At 51.8% G+C, this 17,212-nt stretch overlaps 1 protein-coding gene across 1 annotated transcript in view; it reads left to right on the forward strand.

Moving 5' to 3' along the window:
* Positions 1–16,725, forward strand: part of LOC140191851 (trafficking kinesin-binding protein 1-like) — a 68,788-nt gene extending 52,063 nt beyond the window's left edge. Inside the window, exons 13-14 of the mRNA XM_072249643.1 lie at positions 2,458–2,566; positions 13,108–16,725. Coding sequence (XP_072105744.1) covers positions 2,458–2,566; positions 13,108–13,783 — 785 coding nt within the window. The 3' untranslated portion in view covers positions 13,784–16,725. The remainder of the gene's footprint in view (positions 1–2,457; positions 2,567–13,107) is intronic.
* Positions 16,726–17,212: the final 487 nt, after the last annotated feature.

Raw genomic sequence — 17,212 nt, forward strand, 5'->3', positions numbered from 1 at the left:
CTGACTGCAAAGTCTGCCCCATCACCTGCCGGCCCTTCCTGGCAGACACACTGCACACAGCCTTTGCTTGCAAACCAACTGCCCCACCCTCAGCCCCCTCACTCTGGTTCCCCCCGGCCAAATTAGTTTAACCCCTAACCCAGCGGTCCCCAACCTCTGGGCCGCAAAGCATGTGTTACCGGGCGGCGAGGAAACGATATGAGTCAGCTGCACCTTTCCTCAGTCCCTGTCCCACACTGTTGAGCTTGAACATAGGGTTGCCAACTGCCCCGTGTTAGCCGGGACATCCCATATATTGGGCTAAATTGGTTTGTCCCATAGAGGACCACCCTTGTCCCGTATTTCCCCCGCTAAGGCAGAGCGTTCCTATGAAACCATTGGCTGAAATGGCGTGAAGCGAAGAAGCAATTACCATTAATTTATACGGGAAAAATTTTTGAGCGTTCCCAGACCCAAAAAATAATCTAACAAATCATACCAAGTAACACATAAAACCGAAAATAAATAACACTAACATATAGTAAAAGCAGGAATGATATGATAAATACACAGCCTATATAAAGCAGAAATAATGTATGTACAGTATAGTTGGGAAGATGAAGGCAAAATCGATTTGTGGGGGGGAAAAATCGGCACGTACGCACGTGCGCACGTCACATACGCATGCCAGGCATGCGCAAGGCTTCATGGTCATGGTAGTCTTTCCGGGGATAAAGTGTCCCGGGATTGGACTGCTACTTTTGTCCCTTATTTGGGAGGGAGAAAGTTGGCAACCCTAACTGTAAGAGACATGTTGAGGTGGGTTTAACCCTACTTGATCACCCCCCCCCCCCCAGTCAGCCGGTCCGCAAGAATATTGTCAATATTAAACTGGTCCGCGGTGCAAAGAAGGTTGGGGACCCCTGCCCTAACCCCTCCTTTTCGCCTGTATGATCTGTGCTCTGGGGATTGGTTTCTGCGAGACGGTTTTTTTAAATTATAAAATTTCTATTTATTACTGACAAACAAACGAACAAAAAAAAGCACATCCACAAAAACCACAACCGTAGCAAAATCATATTAAATATTGCGCAGCAAAAGAGAGAGAAATATAAAGGCAAAAGTAAAGATACACAGCAGAGGTGCACTGCACCAAAAAACCTCGGTCCTCATCCCGTGAGAAAGTCCAATACAGGGCCCCGTATCCTTTCAAAGGTGTCCCCTCTGTCTTCATTACATAGTCTCGTCTCTCCAAATGTAAAGTATTTGCCAGTTCTCTCAGCCACAGATCATACATAGGCACAGAGTCCACTTTCCACATTTGCAGGATTAGCTTCTTAGCAATCGCCATTCCAAACATTAGAGGCACTTTTTCATACTTATTGGCTGAAGAAAGGGAGCTTGTTGCTCCAAGGATGGCTATGAGCGGGTCTGGTTCCCACCGCTTCCCAAAAACGTCAGAGAAACAGTGAAAAATACTTTTCCAGTATGCATAAAGCTTACAACGTGGCCAGAACGAATGTCACAAGTTATAGTTCACAGCTTTACATCTATTACAAACTGGTGAAACATCAGGGTAGAAACCGTGCGACTTTTCTTTGGAGTAATAGTAGTCATAGTCATACTTTATTGATCCTGGGGGAAATTGGTTTTCGTTACAGTTGCACCATAAATAATTAAATAGTAATAAAACCATAAATAGATAAATAGTAATATGTAAATTATGCCAGGAAATAAGTCCAGGACCAGCCTATTGGCTCAGGGTGTCTGACCCTCCAAGGGGGGAGTTGTAAAGTTTGATGGCCACAGGCAGGAATGACTTCCTATGACGCTCTGTGTTGCATCTCGGAGGAATGAGTCTCTGGCTGAATGTACGCCTGTGCCCACCCAGTACATTATGTAGTGGATGGGAGACATTGTCCAAGATGGCATGTAACTTGGACAGCATCCTCCTTTCAGACACCACCGTCAGAGAGTCCAGTTCCATCCCCACAACATCACTGGCCTTACGAATGAGTTTGTTGATTCTGTTGGTGTCTGCAACCCTCAGCCTGCTGCCCCAGGACACAACAGCAAACATGATCGCCCTGGCCACCACAGACTCGTAGAACATCCTCAGCATCGTTCGGCAGATGTTAAAGGACCTCAGTCTCCTCAGGAAATAGAGACATCTATAACAAACTGGCGAAACATCAGGGTAGAAACTGTGCAACTTTTCTTTGGAATAATGGAGTCTATGTAATGTTTTAAACTGTATAAGTCTGTGTCTGACGTTGACCGAATAATCATGTATACTCTTTAAACACTCATCCCAGACCTGCTCTGTCAGTTCTATACCCAATTCATCCAGCCATGCCTGTTTAAAACCTGCAGTATTCACCCGACCTCTATTATGTGGGATCTGATAAAAATAGGATACCGTACACGTTCCCTGTCACTGTGGTAATTACCAACCCACCCCCTCCTCTCTGGATTCAGGTATTGGTTATCGATGGACGAACTGGCTGCCAGATACACAGTCCACCTACACCATAACCACCTGCCGTATCATGCACCCCTCGGACGAGCTCGCCTCCGTCACCATGAGGTAAGAGTCTGGGCGAGGGTCGAGAGGGAGGTGGCACACAAGAACACGACCGACAGGCGACGAGCGGGTCTGGGCTGCTTGTGGTCATCCCCCACCATTCCATGTAACGGTGCTCGATTCACACTCCCCTTCTGTGGCTGTTGTGAAAATAACGATCACTTACCCACAATCACAATCAATTTCTCCCTCCCCCTCCCCACCTCTCTTCAATTCCCCACCCTGGTATCTTACCTTTTCTCCTCACCTGCCTCTTCCCTCCCCACCCCCCCTTCCCTATCTCCCATGGTTCACTCTCCTCACCTATGAGAATCCTCCATTTTATTTCCAGCCCTTTACCACTTCCACCTCCCACATTCTAACTTCAACCCCCTCCCTCATTCACCTGGTCTCACCTATCACCATCTCATCCCCACCCTCCCCCAGATCTTCTTATTCTGGCCTCTTCGCCCTCTCCTTTCCAGTCCTGATGAAGGATCTCAGCCCAAAACGTCACCTCCTCCTTCCCGTTCTCCCACTGTCCACTCTCTTCTCCTGTCAGGTTCCTTCCCATCCAACCCTTTCCCTTTTCCACCGAGCACCTCCCAGCTTCTAATTTCACCCACCCACCACCAAACCAGCCTCACCGAGCACCTCCTAGCTTTTAACTTCATCACCCCCTCCCCAGCCAACCGGCCTCACCGAGCACCTCCCAGCTTCTAACTTCATCACCCCCTCCCAACCCAACCGGCCTCACGGAGCACCTCCCAGCTTCTAACTTCATCACCCCCTCCCCACCCAACCAGCTTCACCGAGCACCTCCCAGCTTCTAACTTCATCACCACCCCCCCACCCAACCGGCTTCACCGAGCACCTCCCAGCTTCTAACTTCATCCCCCCCTCCCCACCCAACCCTCTTCACCGAGCACCTCCCAGCTTCTAACTTCATCACCCCCTCTCAACCCAACCGGCCTCACCGAGCACCTCCCAGCTTCTAACTTCATCACCCCGTCCGCACCCAACCGGCTTCACCGAGCACCTCCCAGCTTCTAACTTCATCAACCCCACCCAACCAACCGGCCTCACCGAGCACCTCCCAGCTTCTAACTTCATCAACCCCACCCAACCAACCGGCCTCACCGAGCACCTCCCAGCTTCTAACTTCATCACCCCCTCCCAACCCAACCGGCTTCACCAAGCACCTCCCAGCTTCTAACTTCATCACCCCCACCCAACCAACCGGCCTCACCGAGCACCTCCCAGCTTCTAACTTCATCACCCCCTCCCAACCCAACCGGCTTCACCGAGCACCTCCCAGCTTCTAACTTCATCACCCCCTCCCAACCCAACCGGCTTCACCGAGCACCTCCCAGCTTCTAACTTCATCACCCCCTCCCCACTCAACCAGCGTCACCGAGCACCTCCCAGCTTCTAACTTCATCACCCCCACCCAACCAACCGGCCTCACCGAGCACCTCCCAGCTTCTAACTTCATCACCCCCTCCCAACCCAACCGGCTTCACCGAGCACCTCCCAGCTTCTAACTTCATCACCCCCTCCCCACTCAACCAGCGTCACCGAGCACCTCCCAGCTTCTAACTTCATCACCCCCTCCCCACCCAACCCTCTTCACCGAGCACCTCCCAGCCTCTAACTTCATCACCCCCTCCCAACCCAACCCTCTTCACCGAGCACCTCCCAGCTTCTAACTTCATCACCCCGTCCGCACCCAACCAGCTTCACCGAGCACCTCCCAGCTTCTACTTTCATCACCCCTCCCCACTCACCTTCCCATCTCCTCCCCCCCCCCACCTTCTTATTCTGGCCTCTTCCCTCCCTCCCTTCCAGTCCAGACAAAGGATCTCAGCCCAAAACGTCACTGTTTATTTGCTCCCTCATCCTGCTGAGTTCCTCCAGCGTTTTGTGTCCATATCACAATACCTATGAAGATAGTCGTTCCTTCTGGTCGAGGCTGTTCCCCTCCGCACCCCCCAATCTGAATTACTCAATCTTCTTAAAATTTTCTCTCCCTCCACCTGAAATATATCCAAATGCCCGTTCCCTGTTGTTCTTGGAGGGTGGGGAATCCCAGAGGTTTGCCGTCTGCTCAGAGAAAGAGATTTCTTACACAGCTCGAGTTTACTGACCCCTCATTTTTACACTCATGTCCTCTTGGTTCCTAAGCTTGTTATAGCCGGGGGGTGGTAATGGGGACAAGGTTGCTCCACCTATTAAATGCCCCTAGCGTCTCAGCTAGCCTCTGACGACCAAGTCCGGCTCCCGGCCTTCATCTGTGGTTTAGCTACTAATCCCTGTGGAACCATTTCTCCTGACAGGAGAAGGGGCAAAGGTGGCTCACTGGCTCTTTAAAACCAGTCGCTCCGGCAGATGGGGCTCGTCAGCCGCGGTTGGCAGCTCATCTAGGAGAAGGAAAACTCTGATCTCAAACCTCCCGCTGCCTTGCGGCTAGACCCACTCACGGGGAAGGCTTCGGGAGTAAAACCGGAGGGAAAAATCTGGAGCTGGAGTCACTGAGGCAGTCCTACGTTGAGCTCGATGCTGACTGGCAGCTCCTGTGCTGTTCCTTTGGCGTGGAGAGTGGGGAGCCTGCTACACGGACAACAGCTCGCTCTCCATATCGTACTGCCCTGGCTTGCTTATCACGTAGACAGCCGGGACGCAGTACCCATGGTTGACCTCCGACCAATAGGGGGCCTCACTGTGTCCTCGTTCTCATGACCCTCCTGCCAATGGAAATGTCACAACATCTACCTCGACCGGTATCCTTAAGATTTTGTAAGATTAAATGAAATTATTCCTGGGTCTTCTAAATTCCAGGGAAGAAGGGGCAGTCTCTTTTGATGTACAGTCCCCCTCACCCACAAGCCCTTAAGACGTAGGAGTAGGATCAGGCCATTCGGCCCATCTGCCACCCCATCATGGCTCATTTACTTAAACAACAGGAATTCTGCAGATGCTGTAAATTCAAGCAACACACATCAAAGTTGCTGGTGAACGCAGCAGGCCAGGCAGCATCTCTAGGAACATTCTTTCTCTCTCTCTCCTTTTTCTCCCTCTGTCCCCTTGCCCATCCTCTGGGTTCCCACCCCCCCACCTTTTCCTTCTCCCTGGGCCTCCTGTCCCATGATCCTCTCATATCCCCTTTGCCAATCACCTGTCCAGCTCTTGGCTCCATCCCTCCCCCTCCTGTCTTCTCCTATCATTTCGAATCTCCCCCTCCCACTCCCACTTTCAAATCTCTTACTAGCTCTTCCTTCAGTTAGTCCTGACGAAGGGTCTCAGCCCGAAACGTCGACTGTACCTCTTCCTAGGGATGCTGCCTGGTCTGCTCCGTTCACCAGCAACTTTGATGTGTGATGGCTCATTTACTATCCCATTCTCCTGCCTTCTCCCCGTAACCTTTGACTCCCTGGCTAATCACGAACCAGTCAACCTGCCCGTTAAGTACACCCAACGGCTTGGCCTCCACAGCCACCTGTGGCGACGAATTCCACAGATTCACCTCCCTCTGGTTAAAGAAATTTCTCTTCGCCGCTGTTCTAGATGGACGTCCCTCTATTCCCCCACTAAAGGAAACATCCTCCCTTGTTCTCCTAAACTCCAGAGAGTACAGGCCCAGAGACGCCAAATGCTCCTCAAACATTAACCCTTTCATTCTAGTGACCCTCCCCTGGACCCTCCCCAGTGCCAGCACATCCTTTCGTAGATCAGGGGCCCAAAGCTGCTCACAGTACTCCGAGTGTGGTCTGACCCAACGCCTTAGGGGTTACCTTGCTGAATCCCCTTTGGATGGTGTCCATTACTGCTGCGAGCACAGAGGTTCAGACTTGAGGGAGAGGAGGAGTGCCAGGGGTTGGCGAGGGTGCAGACACACCCAGCTCTGAGACACCAGGCAAGGCCTCTTTAAGAATACGGGGTAGACAATTTAGAACGGAGTTGAGGAAAAACTTTTTCACACAGAGGGTTGTGGTTCTGTGGAATGCTCTGCCTCAGAAGGCAGTGGAGGCCAATTCTCTGGATTCTTTCAATAAAGAGTTAGATAGAGCTCTTAAAGATAGTGGAGTGAAGGGATATGGGGAGAAGGCAGGAAAAGGGTACTGATTGTGGATGATCAGCCATGTGGTGCTGGCTCAAAGGGCTGAATGGCCTTCTCCTGCTCCTATTGTCTATTGTCAGTTGTCTCTTGATCCCAACCCGCAGCAAGACTAAAAGTTCTGCTGACGTAGGTAGTTCTGGGCAGGGAGATTTTGGTGCCCAGGACAGAATGTCTCTCTGGTGCTTCCCGTTCCCTCCCCTCTCCCTTCCCCTTTTCCCAACCAGGATTCCCCTCTTCCTGTCCCCTCTTCCCACTCCCAGTCCACAATAGAGAACCATATCAGAATGAAGTTTATCATCACTCACATATTAGATTAGATTATGAGGACACGCAGTCCTCTTTTATTGTCATTTAGTAATGCATGCATTAAGAAATGATACAATATTCCTCTGGTGTGATATCACAAAACACAGGACAGACCAAGACTGAAAAACTGACAAAAACCACATAGTTATAACATATCGCAAACACGAGGAATTCTGCAGATGCTGGAAATTCAAGCAACACACATCAAAGTTGCTGGTGAACGCAGCAGGCCAGGCAGCATCTCTAGGAAGAGGTACAGTCAACGTTTTGGGCCGAGACCCTTCGTCAGGACTAACTGAAGGAAGAGCTAGTTAGAGATTTGAAAGTGGGGGGCGGGGGGGAGATCAGAAATGATGGGAGAAGACAGGAGGGGGAGGGATGGAGCCAAGAGCTGGACAGGTGATTGGCAAAAGGGATATGAGAGGATCATGGGACAGGAGGCCCAGGAAGAAGGAAAAGTGGGGGGGGGGAACCCAGAGGATGGGCAAGGGGTATAGTGAGAGGGACAGAGGGAGAAAAAGGAAAGAGAGAGAAAGAATGTGTGTATATAAATAAATAACGGATGGGGTACGAGGGGGAGGTGGGGCATTAGCGGAAATTAGAGAAGTCAATGTTCATATGAAGGGTCTTGGCCCGAAACATCGACTGTACCTCTTCCTAGAGATGCTGCCTGGCCTGCTGCGTTCACCAGCAACTTTGATGTGTGTTGCTAGTTATAACATACAGTTACAACAGTGCAACAATACCATAACTTGATGAAGAACAGGCCATGAACACAGTAAAAAAAAAAGTTCAAAGTCTCTCGAAAGTCCCACATCTCACGCAGACGGGAGAAGGAAGAAAACTCTCCCTTCCATGCCCGACCACAGTCCGACTCTGAGTCGTCCAAAAACTTCGAGCTCCGACCAGCCCTCCGACACCGAGTACCAAGCACCATCTCTGACGAGCACTTTGACCCCAGCCCCGGTCGCCAGCAACAGGCAAAGCCGGGGATTTTGGGGCCTTCCTTCTGGAAGATTCTCGATGGTACTGTAGCAGCGGCAGCGAAGCGGGCATTTCAGAAATTTCTCCAGATGCTCCTCTGTGCCTTCTCACATCTGTCTCCATCAAATCAGAATTGTGCACGGCATCCTACTTACAAATACGATATCATTTCACCAGAGAGCTGCATCGCGCCGCCATCTTCTCCTCCCGCCTTCCATGCCATATGTCATGAAATTTGTCTTTTTTTGGTGTGTGTGACAGCAGTACAGTGCAATACATAAAATTAGTAATTAGTAAGACTATAATTAGCTGTATTTATGTGTTTAAGACTTTTCCCGGAGTGACATGTCCCATAAGTAGATGCCAAATTTCCCGGCAATCCCCACACCATCCTGCTGGTCATTCCACGGATCGAACACAGGGGGCAGCACCGCTGGGACAGGGCAGCTACACTGGTCTGGGCAGGCGGGCTTGGGCCCTGTCCACGGCGGTGTTAATAGCTCTGTGTTCTCTTTGTTTGTTCACAAACGCAGGCAGAAAAGGCCGTGGGACATGGGCTTGCTGGAGGTTTAAGGAGTGATGAAGTAAGACCTGTATCCCAGTGTTGGCCACCTGCCCGCCCACGCTCATAGAACGCCTGCCCCCGTGTAGAGCGCCAGCTTCTCCCACAGAAACCCTCCCTCAGCCAGCAGCCCGGAAATCCATCTGCCAGCTTTAACTCCACTCTGTGGCCTCTTTATTGGGGAGCATGTCTTAGGGGCAGAGGTTGAGCGAGCTCGGGCTTTTTCATTTTGGGTCGAAGGAGGATGAGAGATGCATAGACTGAGTGGACAGCGAAGACTTTTTCCCCCAAGGCAAAAATGGGGAAGGCAGGGGGACATAATTTTAAGGGGGTTTGGTGGAAAGTGAAGGGGGAATGTCTGATGTAAGTTTATTAAAAAATAACACAAAGAGCGGTGGGTGCCTGGATCGAAGCAGCCAAGGGTGGTGGTAGAGGTACCTGCTGTACCTAATAAAGTGGCCACCGAGTGTACGTTCATGGTCTTTTGCTGCTGTAGCCCATCCAGTTGAGGGTTCAATGTCTTGCGCATTCAGAGATGCTCTTCTGCAAATCATTGTTGGTTATTTGAGTTACTGTCGCCTTCCCGTCAGCTTGAACCAGTCTGGCCATTCTCCTCTGAACCTCTCTCATTAACAAGGTGTTTTCACCCACAGAACTGCCACTCACCAGATTTTTATTTTCTTTTCCCCCACCGTTCTCTGTAAACTCTAGAACAGTCCTAGACTCCCCCACTATAGGAAACATCCTCTCCACATCCACTCTGTCCTCTGGTCCTAGACTCCCCCACTATAGGAAACATCCTCTCCACATCCACTCTGTGTCCTCTGGTCCTAGACTCCCCCACTATAGGAAACATCCTCTCCACATCCACTCTATCTGTGCCCTCTGGTCCTAGACTCCCCCACTATAGGAAACATCCTCTCCTCATCCACTCTATCTGTGTCCTCTGGTCCTAGACTCCACCACTATAGGAAACATCCTCTCCACAACCACTCTATCTGTGCCCTCTGGTCCTAGACTCCCCCACTATAGGAAACATTCTCTCCACATCCACTCTATCTGTGCTCTCTGGTCCTAGACTCCCCCACTATAGGGAACATCCTCTCCACATCCACTCTGTCTGTGTCCCCTGGTCCTAGACTCCCCCACTATAGGAAACATCCTCTCCTCATCCACTCTATCTGTGTCCTCTGGTCCTAGACTTCACCACTATAGGAAACATCCTCTCCACATCCACTCTATCTGTGCCATCTGGTCCTAGACTCCCCCACTATAGGAAACATTCTCTCCACATCCACTCTATCTGTGCTCTCTGGTCCTAGACTCCCCCACTATAGGGAACATCCTCTCCACATCCACTCTATCTGTGCCCTCTGGTCCTAGACTCCCCCACTATAGGGGACATCCTCTCCACATCCACTCTGTCTGTGTCCCCTGGTCCTAGACTCCCCCACTATAGGAAACATCCTCTCCACGACCACTCTATCTGTGTCCTCTGGTCCTAGACTCCCCCACTATAGGAAGTATCCTCTCCACATCCACTCTATCTGTGTCCTCTGGTCCTAGACTCCCCCATTATAGGAAACATCCTCTCCACATCCACTCTATCTGTGTCCTCTGGTCCTAGACACCCCACTACAGGAAACATCCTCTCCACCTCCACTCTATCTGTGTCCTCTGGTCCTAGACTCCCCCACTATAGGAAACATCCTCTCCACATCCACTCTATCTGTATCCTCTGGTCCTAGACTCCCCCACTATAGGAAACATCCTCTCCATATCCACTCTATCTGTGTCCTCTGGTCCCAGACTCCCCCACTATAGGGAACATCCTCTCCAGATCCACTCTATCTGTGTCCGCTGATCCTAGACTCCCCCACTATAGGAAACATGCTCTCCACATCCACTCTAACTGTGTCCTCCTGTCCTAGACTCCCCCGCTATAAGAAACATTCTCTCCTCATCCACTCTATCTGTGTCCTCTGGTCCTAGACTCCACCACTATAGGAAACATCCTCTCCACAACCACTCTATCTGTGCCCTCTGGTCCTAGACTCCCACTCTATAGGAAACATCCTCTCCACGTCTACTCTATCTGTGCCCTCTGGTCCTAGACTCCCTCACCATAGGAAATATGCTCTCTAGGCTTTTTTTTATGCCCCCCCACCAGTAACTGAGGGGGGGGGAGTTGGGGGAACCCCTTCTCAACAGACTGTCGTGATTGAAAACCCCAGGAGGTGAGCAGTTTCTGAGATACTCAAACCCCCCCGTCTGGCACCAACATCCATTCCACGGTTGTAGTTGCTTAGGCCACCTTTCTTCCGCGGTCTGGCGTTTGCCCTGAGCCACCCTGACCGCGCCTGCGTGCTTTTTTTATGCCCTTGACTGGCCGATGAGCTGTTTGCACCAGCAAGCAGGCGTCCGTGATGGAGTGGGGCCGCTGAGGGCCCACCGAGGCGGTGAGAAGGCCGTCTTGCGTACTGCCCGCTCAGATCGAGCTGCTGCTCAGGCCGCTGAGGCAGAACAGGGTGCAGAATAAAGTGTCGCAGCTACAGAGAGAGTGCGGTGCAGGCAGGTTGTTGTGCAAGACCATAATGAGGTGGACTACGGGCAAGCGTTCGGTCATTATAACTATGGTAGAAGCTGCCCTGATCCTGGTGGTACGTGCTTTCAGGTATCTGTATCTCCTGCCCAGTGGGAGAGGGGAGAAGAGACGATGTCTGGGGTTGGTGGGGGTGGGCGGGTTGATGTGTTGAGCTGAGTCTGATGTCCCCTTGCAGCCTCGGGGACAGCAGTTGCTGTACTGAAACGGGGTCCTGATTTACCCCTATGAACTGTGCTTTTGAAAAGAGAGAGAGTTCTTCAACACCAGACACCTTGGGTTTGAGAGAGAGGCAAAGACTGCTTGGAGATGGTGTTATGGTTTCTCTGCAGCATGTTTACACTTTGCAAGGACACTGGCAGCTTCCAAGTTCTTACAGAGAGAGAAGGGAGGAGCTGTTTGATGGACAGCTGGTGTTCAGCACGGGGAGATAAATAGAAGGTCAGTTTTTAGACCTACAGACACATGGTTTTGGACACTGAATGAGCTTTGTTGTGCCCACAGAAAAGGTGGGTTTTGGAGGATCGATCAGTGGCTCTCGCGGTGTGAAAAGGGTGTGACCGCCGGGGAGTTATTCGTGTGGCCAACCCTCACCTGGGTGGATAATTCCACCACAGAAGAATGGTCCCCTTTGTTGTGGTCACAGTCAGTGACTTCTAAAGGATTTCAGAGGACAACGGGAAGATCGACAGTATCAGCTCTCCTGAAGACTCAAATCCCTCCCTCTCTCTCTCTCTCTCTCTATCACTACTCAACTCAATACCACGAACTGAACTGAACTTTACTCATCATCGTAAAACTATCTGTTTACCCCTAGTCTTGAAGAAGCTTGGTTTTCATATATTTCCACACTTATATATAATCATTGCTAACCTGTTTGATATATCTGCATTTATATTACTGTATTGTGTAATTACTAATAAATACCTTTAGTTAATAGCAATACCGGACTGCAAAGTGTTTTCCATTTCTGCTGATATTCCACATAACCAAATCCAAAGGGATTTTCCCCAATCAATTCAAACAAGCTCCCACACAATTTTTAGAAAGGCTCCCACCAATTCGTTCATTTCCCAGACGCAGGCCCCAATTTTGTCACTTACCCCGCGACGGGTTAAAGATCCAGCAGAAATGGAAAATACTTTGGAGTCCGGTATTTCTATTAACTAGTGGTATTTATTAGTAATTACGCAATACAGTAATATAAATGCAGATATATCAAACAGGTTAGCAATGATTTTTTATACATATATAGAAATATATGAAAGCCAAGCTTCTTCAAGACTAGGGGTAAATAGATAGTCTTACGATGATGAGTAAAGTTCAGTTCAGTTTGTGGTATTGAGTTGAGTAGTGATGGAGAGAGAGGGAGAGAGAGATTTGAGTCTTCAGGTGAGCTGACGCCGTCGATCTTCCCGTTGTCCTCCGAAATCCTTTAGAAATCACCGACTGTGACCACAACAAAGGGGTCCGTTCTTCCGTGGTGGATTATCAACCCAGGCGAGGGTCGGCACACGAATAACTCCCCACCGGTCACACCCTTTTCACACAGCAAGAGCCACTGATCGATCCTCCAAAACCCACTCTTTCTGTGGAAACAACAAAGCTCATTCAGTGTCCAGAACCATGTGTCTGTAGGTCTATCATCTGACCTTCTATTTATCTCACCGTGCTGAACACCAGCTGTCCATCAAACAGCTCCTCTCTTCTCTCTCTGTAAGAACTTGGAAGCTGCCAGTGTCCTTGCAGAAGTGTAAACACGCTGCCGAAAAACCATAACACCATCTCCAAGCAGTCTTTGCCTCTCTCTCTCTCTCTCAAAAAAGCTGTCTGGTGTTGAACAACTCTCTCTCTCTTTTCAAAAGCACAGTTCATAGGGGTAATTCAGGACCCCGTCACAGGATGCTAGGCTCGCCTTTGCCGGCGTGTAGCCCGGTAAACTTTGTGCTAATTTTTGTCCTTTTTTTCTCTCCCCCCCCCCCCCCCCCACCAAGTTTCCACCACACACCTAAACCCTCTATTGGCAGCTTTGGCAAGCTGAGACCCACCTCGTCCGACGGGAACTTGCAGAGGCGACACCTCCTCGCGTCCAGCGGGGGTCCGAACAGATCGCGGACGGCGGCGACAACGGGCGCCGGACGAGCGCAGTCCCACACGGTGGAGGGCGCGGCGCCCAGCGGCGGCTCTGGGGAGCTGCGGGCATCCGGCGCCGCCAGCCGCCGCAGGCGCTGCCAGTCCGAGTCGGCCACGAACTCCAGGGAGCACACCACCACCACCAGCACTTCGCTCGGTCTCGTCACCCTGCTGAAGGAGCACGGGATTTCGGCGGCGATGTACGACCTGGGCAGGGGAGCCCCCGGGAACCTCAAAGGGACCTCGCCCGGCGGCCAGTGGGACTACCCGCCTCCGTTTCCGCTAGAGCCGGCGTACCCCCGCCCGCTTCGACCACCCTTCCTCACCACCAGCCTGGCCAAGTCCATGCTCAGCGGGAGGGGCCCCGCCGCACGGGAGGGCGGGGGCCCGAGCCCCCGCGGCAGCGAGAGGAACATTTTCAGCTTCAACCTTGTGGAGAAGCTGAGCAGGCTGGGGCTGGACAAGGTGGTGGCCAGGGGGAGGGTGGAGCTGGACGGCAAGGGGCTGGAGTGCCCGACTCCAGCGCCCAGCACATGAGCTCAGGCGCCGAGAAGGCTCCCTTTACTCTCGGGTAAACGCCAGCCTCCCTAGCGCGGATCTGCACGTACTGATCAGCACGGGAGATCAAACCCGCTGCCCGCGGGGTGCGTCCGAAAGAGCGGCCGGGATGTTTCTCCCCGGTTCGCTCGGGCCAATAACATTCCCACTCCTAAGTTCTGTGCTAAAGAAAACTGTTCTTATTAAATCAAAAAGGGCAAATTACCTGCTTAACGTTAAACGAGAATCGGTAGCGACAGAGACGAAAAGAGAATGGTTGCGTCAATGTGTGGATCGGCTGCCTTAAGGAAGGCGACAGACCGGCCGCTGTGTACGGTGTGACCGGTGTTCGGCCGCAGCGCCGCTGAGGCACAGAAGCAGAATTAGGCCAGGGTCCCACCGCGATGAGAAGTGTGACCGGTTCCATGGAAGATCGCAGGGATGAAGGCAGGAGAGCGGGGCCGGGAGGGATGATAAGCTAGCCGTGACGGAATGGCGGAGCAGGCTCGGAGGGCCGAGATGGCCTAGTTCTGCTCCTGCATTGTATGGTCTTGCGGCTGACTCGTTTCCCTCTCAACCCCGTCCCCCGGTGCCTCCTCTCCGTTAGCCTTTGATACCCTTATCGATCAGGGGCCTATCAGCCTCCAATTTAAATACACAACGTGACTTGGCCTCCACAGCCGTCTGTGGCAATGAGATCCACAGATTCACTTACCCTCTGGCTAAAGAAATTCCTTCTCATCTCTGTTTTAAGTGAACGTCCCTCTATTCTGAGGCTGTGCCCTCTGGTCCCAGACTCCCCCCACTACAGGAAACATCCTCTCCACATCCACTCTATCTGTGTCCTCTGGTCCTAGACTCCGCCACTATAGGAAACATCCTCTCCACATTCACTCTATCTGTGTCCTCTGGTCCTAGACTCCCCCACTATAGGAAACATCCTCTCCACATCCACTCTATCTGTGCCCTCTGGTCCTAGACTTCCCCACTATAGGAAACATCCTCTCCACATCCACTCTATCTGTGCCCTCTGGTCCTAGATTTCCCCACTATAGGAAACATCCTCTCCACATCCACTCTATCTGTGTCCTCTGGTCCTAGACTTCCCCAGTATAGGAAACATCCTCTCCACATCCACTCTATCTGTGTCCTCTGGTCCTAGACTCCCCCACGACAGGAAACATCCTCTCCACATTCACTCTATCTGTGCCCTCTGGTCCTAGACTCCCCCACTATAGGAAACATCCTCTCCACATCCACTCTGTATGTGTCCTCTGGTCCTAGACTCCCCCACGACAGGAAACATCCTCTCCACATCCACTCTATCTGTGTCTTCTGGTCCTAGACTCCCCACTATAGGAAACATCCTCTCCACATCCACTCTATGTGTGTCCTCTGATCCTAGACTCCCCCACTATAGGAAACATCCTCTCCACATCCACTCTATCTGTGTCCTCTGGTCCTAGACTTCCCCACTACAGGAAACATCCTCTCCACATCCACTCTATCTGGGTCCTCTGCTCCTAGACTCCCCCACTATGGGAAACATCCTCTGCACATCCACTCTATCTGCGCCCTCTGGTCCTAGACTCCCCCACTATAGGAAACATCCTCTCCACATCCAGTCTATCTGTGCCCTCTGGTCCTAGTCTCCCCCCCTATAGGAAACATCCTCTCCGCATCCACTCAATATATGTCCTCTGGTCCTAGACTCCCCCACTATAGGAAACATCCTCTCCACATCCACTCTATCTGTGCCCTCTGGTCCTAGACTTCCCCACTATAGGAAACATCCTCTCCACATCCACTCTATCTGTGCCCTCTGGTCCTAGATTTCCCCACTATAGGAAACATCCTCTCCACATCCACTCTATCTGTGTCCTCTGGTCCTAGACTTCCCCAGTATAGGAAACATCCTCTCCACATCCACTCTATCTGTGTCCTCTGGTCCTAGACTCCCCCACGACAGGAAACATCCTCTCCACATTCACTCTATCTGTGCCCTCTGGTCCTAGACTCCCCCACTATAGGAAACATCCTCTCCACATCCACTCTGTATGTGTCCTCTGGTCCTAGACTCCCCCACGACAGGAAACATCCTCTCCACATCCACTCTATCTGTGTCTTCTGGTCCTAGACTCCCCACTATAGGAAACATCCTCTCCACATCCACTCTATGTGTGTCCTCTGATCCTAGACTCCCCCACTATAGGAAACATCCTCTCCACATCCACTCTATCTGTGTCCTCTGGTCCTAGACTTCCCCACTACAGGAAACATCCTCTCCACATCCACTCTATCTGGGTCCTCTGCTCCTAGACTCCCCCACTATGGGAAACATCCTCTGCACATCCACTCTATCTGCGCCCTCTGGTCCTAGACTCCCCCACTATAGGAAACATCCTCTCCACATCCACTCAATCTGTGCCCTCTGGTCCTAGACTCCCCCACTACAGGAAACATCCTCTCCACATCCACTCTATCTGTGTCCTCTGGTCCGAGACTCCCCCACTATAGGAAACATCCTCTCCACATCCACTCTATCTGTGTCCTCTGGTCCGAGACTCCCCCACTATAGGAAACATCCTCTCTACATCCACTCTATCTGGACCTTTCATGTTTCAATGAGACAGGCCCAGAGCCATCAAATGTTCCTCACGTGGTAAACCCTTTTATTCCCGAGACAATTCTGGTGAATGCCTTCTGGAGCCTCGTACGAGGTTCTCATGCGCAGATTGCCCACCGAATGTCTCTGCACTCCAACCCGCCCATAGTCAGCCTTCCCTGCTGGTCCAGACCCACTGAGGATCTCCACTGGATATACAGAGCAAGGACACACAAAGTGTTGGGGGAAAACCAGCCGGTCAGACAGCATCTATGGCGGAGGGTAAACAGTCGACGTGTCCGGACTGGAAAGGAAGGAGGCAGAAGCCAGAATAAGAAGCTGGGAGGGGGGGTGAGGGGGAGGGAGAGGAGGAGGAGGTCAAGCTGACAGGTGAGGGTGAAGGTGGGTGGGTTGAAGGAGGGGGAAGAGGACCAGGTGACAGATGAGACCAGGTGAGGAGGAAGGTGGGTGGGTGGGTGGGGGAGGGGAAGGAGGACAAGCTGACAGGTGGCAGGTGAGACCAGGTGAGGGGGAAGGTGGGTGGGTGGGGGAGGGGAAGGAGGACAAGCTGACAGGTGGCAGGTGAGACCAGGTGAGGGGGAAGGTGGGTGGATTGATGGAGGGGGAAGAGGACCAGGTGACAGGTGAGACCATGTGAGGTGGAAGGTGAGTGGGTTGAGGAGAGGGAAGAGGACCAGGTGAGGGGGATGGTGGGTGGGTTGAGGGAGAGGGAAGAGGACAAGGTGACAGATGAGACCAGGTGAGGGGGAAGGTAGGTGGGTTGAGGGAGAGGGAAGAGGACAAGGTGACAGATGAGACCAGGT

The sequence above is a fragment of the Mobula birostris genome, chromosome X, assembly GCF_030028105.1.
Source record: "Mobula birostris isolate sMobBir1 chromosome X, sMobBir1.hap1, whole genome shotgun sequence".
Taxonomy (NCBI): Eukaryota; Metazoa; Chordata; class Chondrichthyes; order Myliobatiformes; family Myliobatidae; genus Mobula; species Mobula birostris.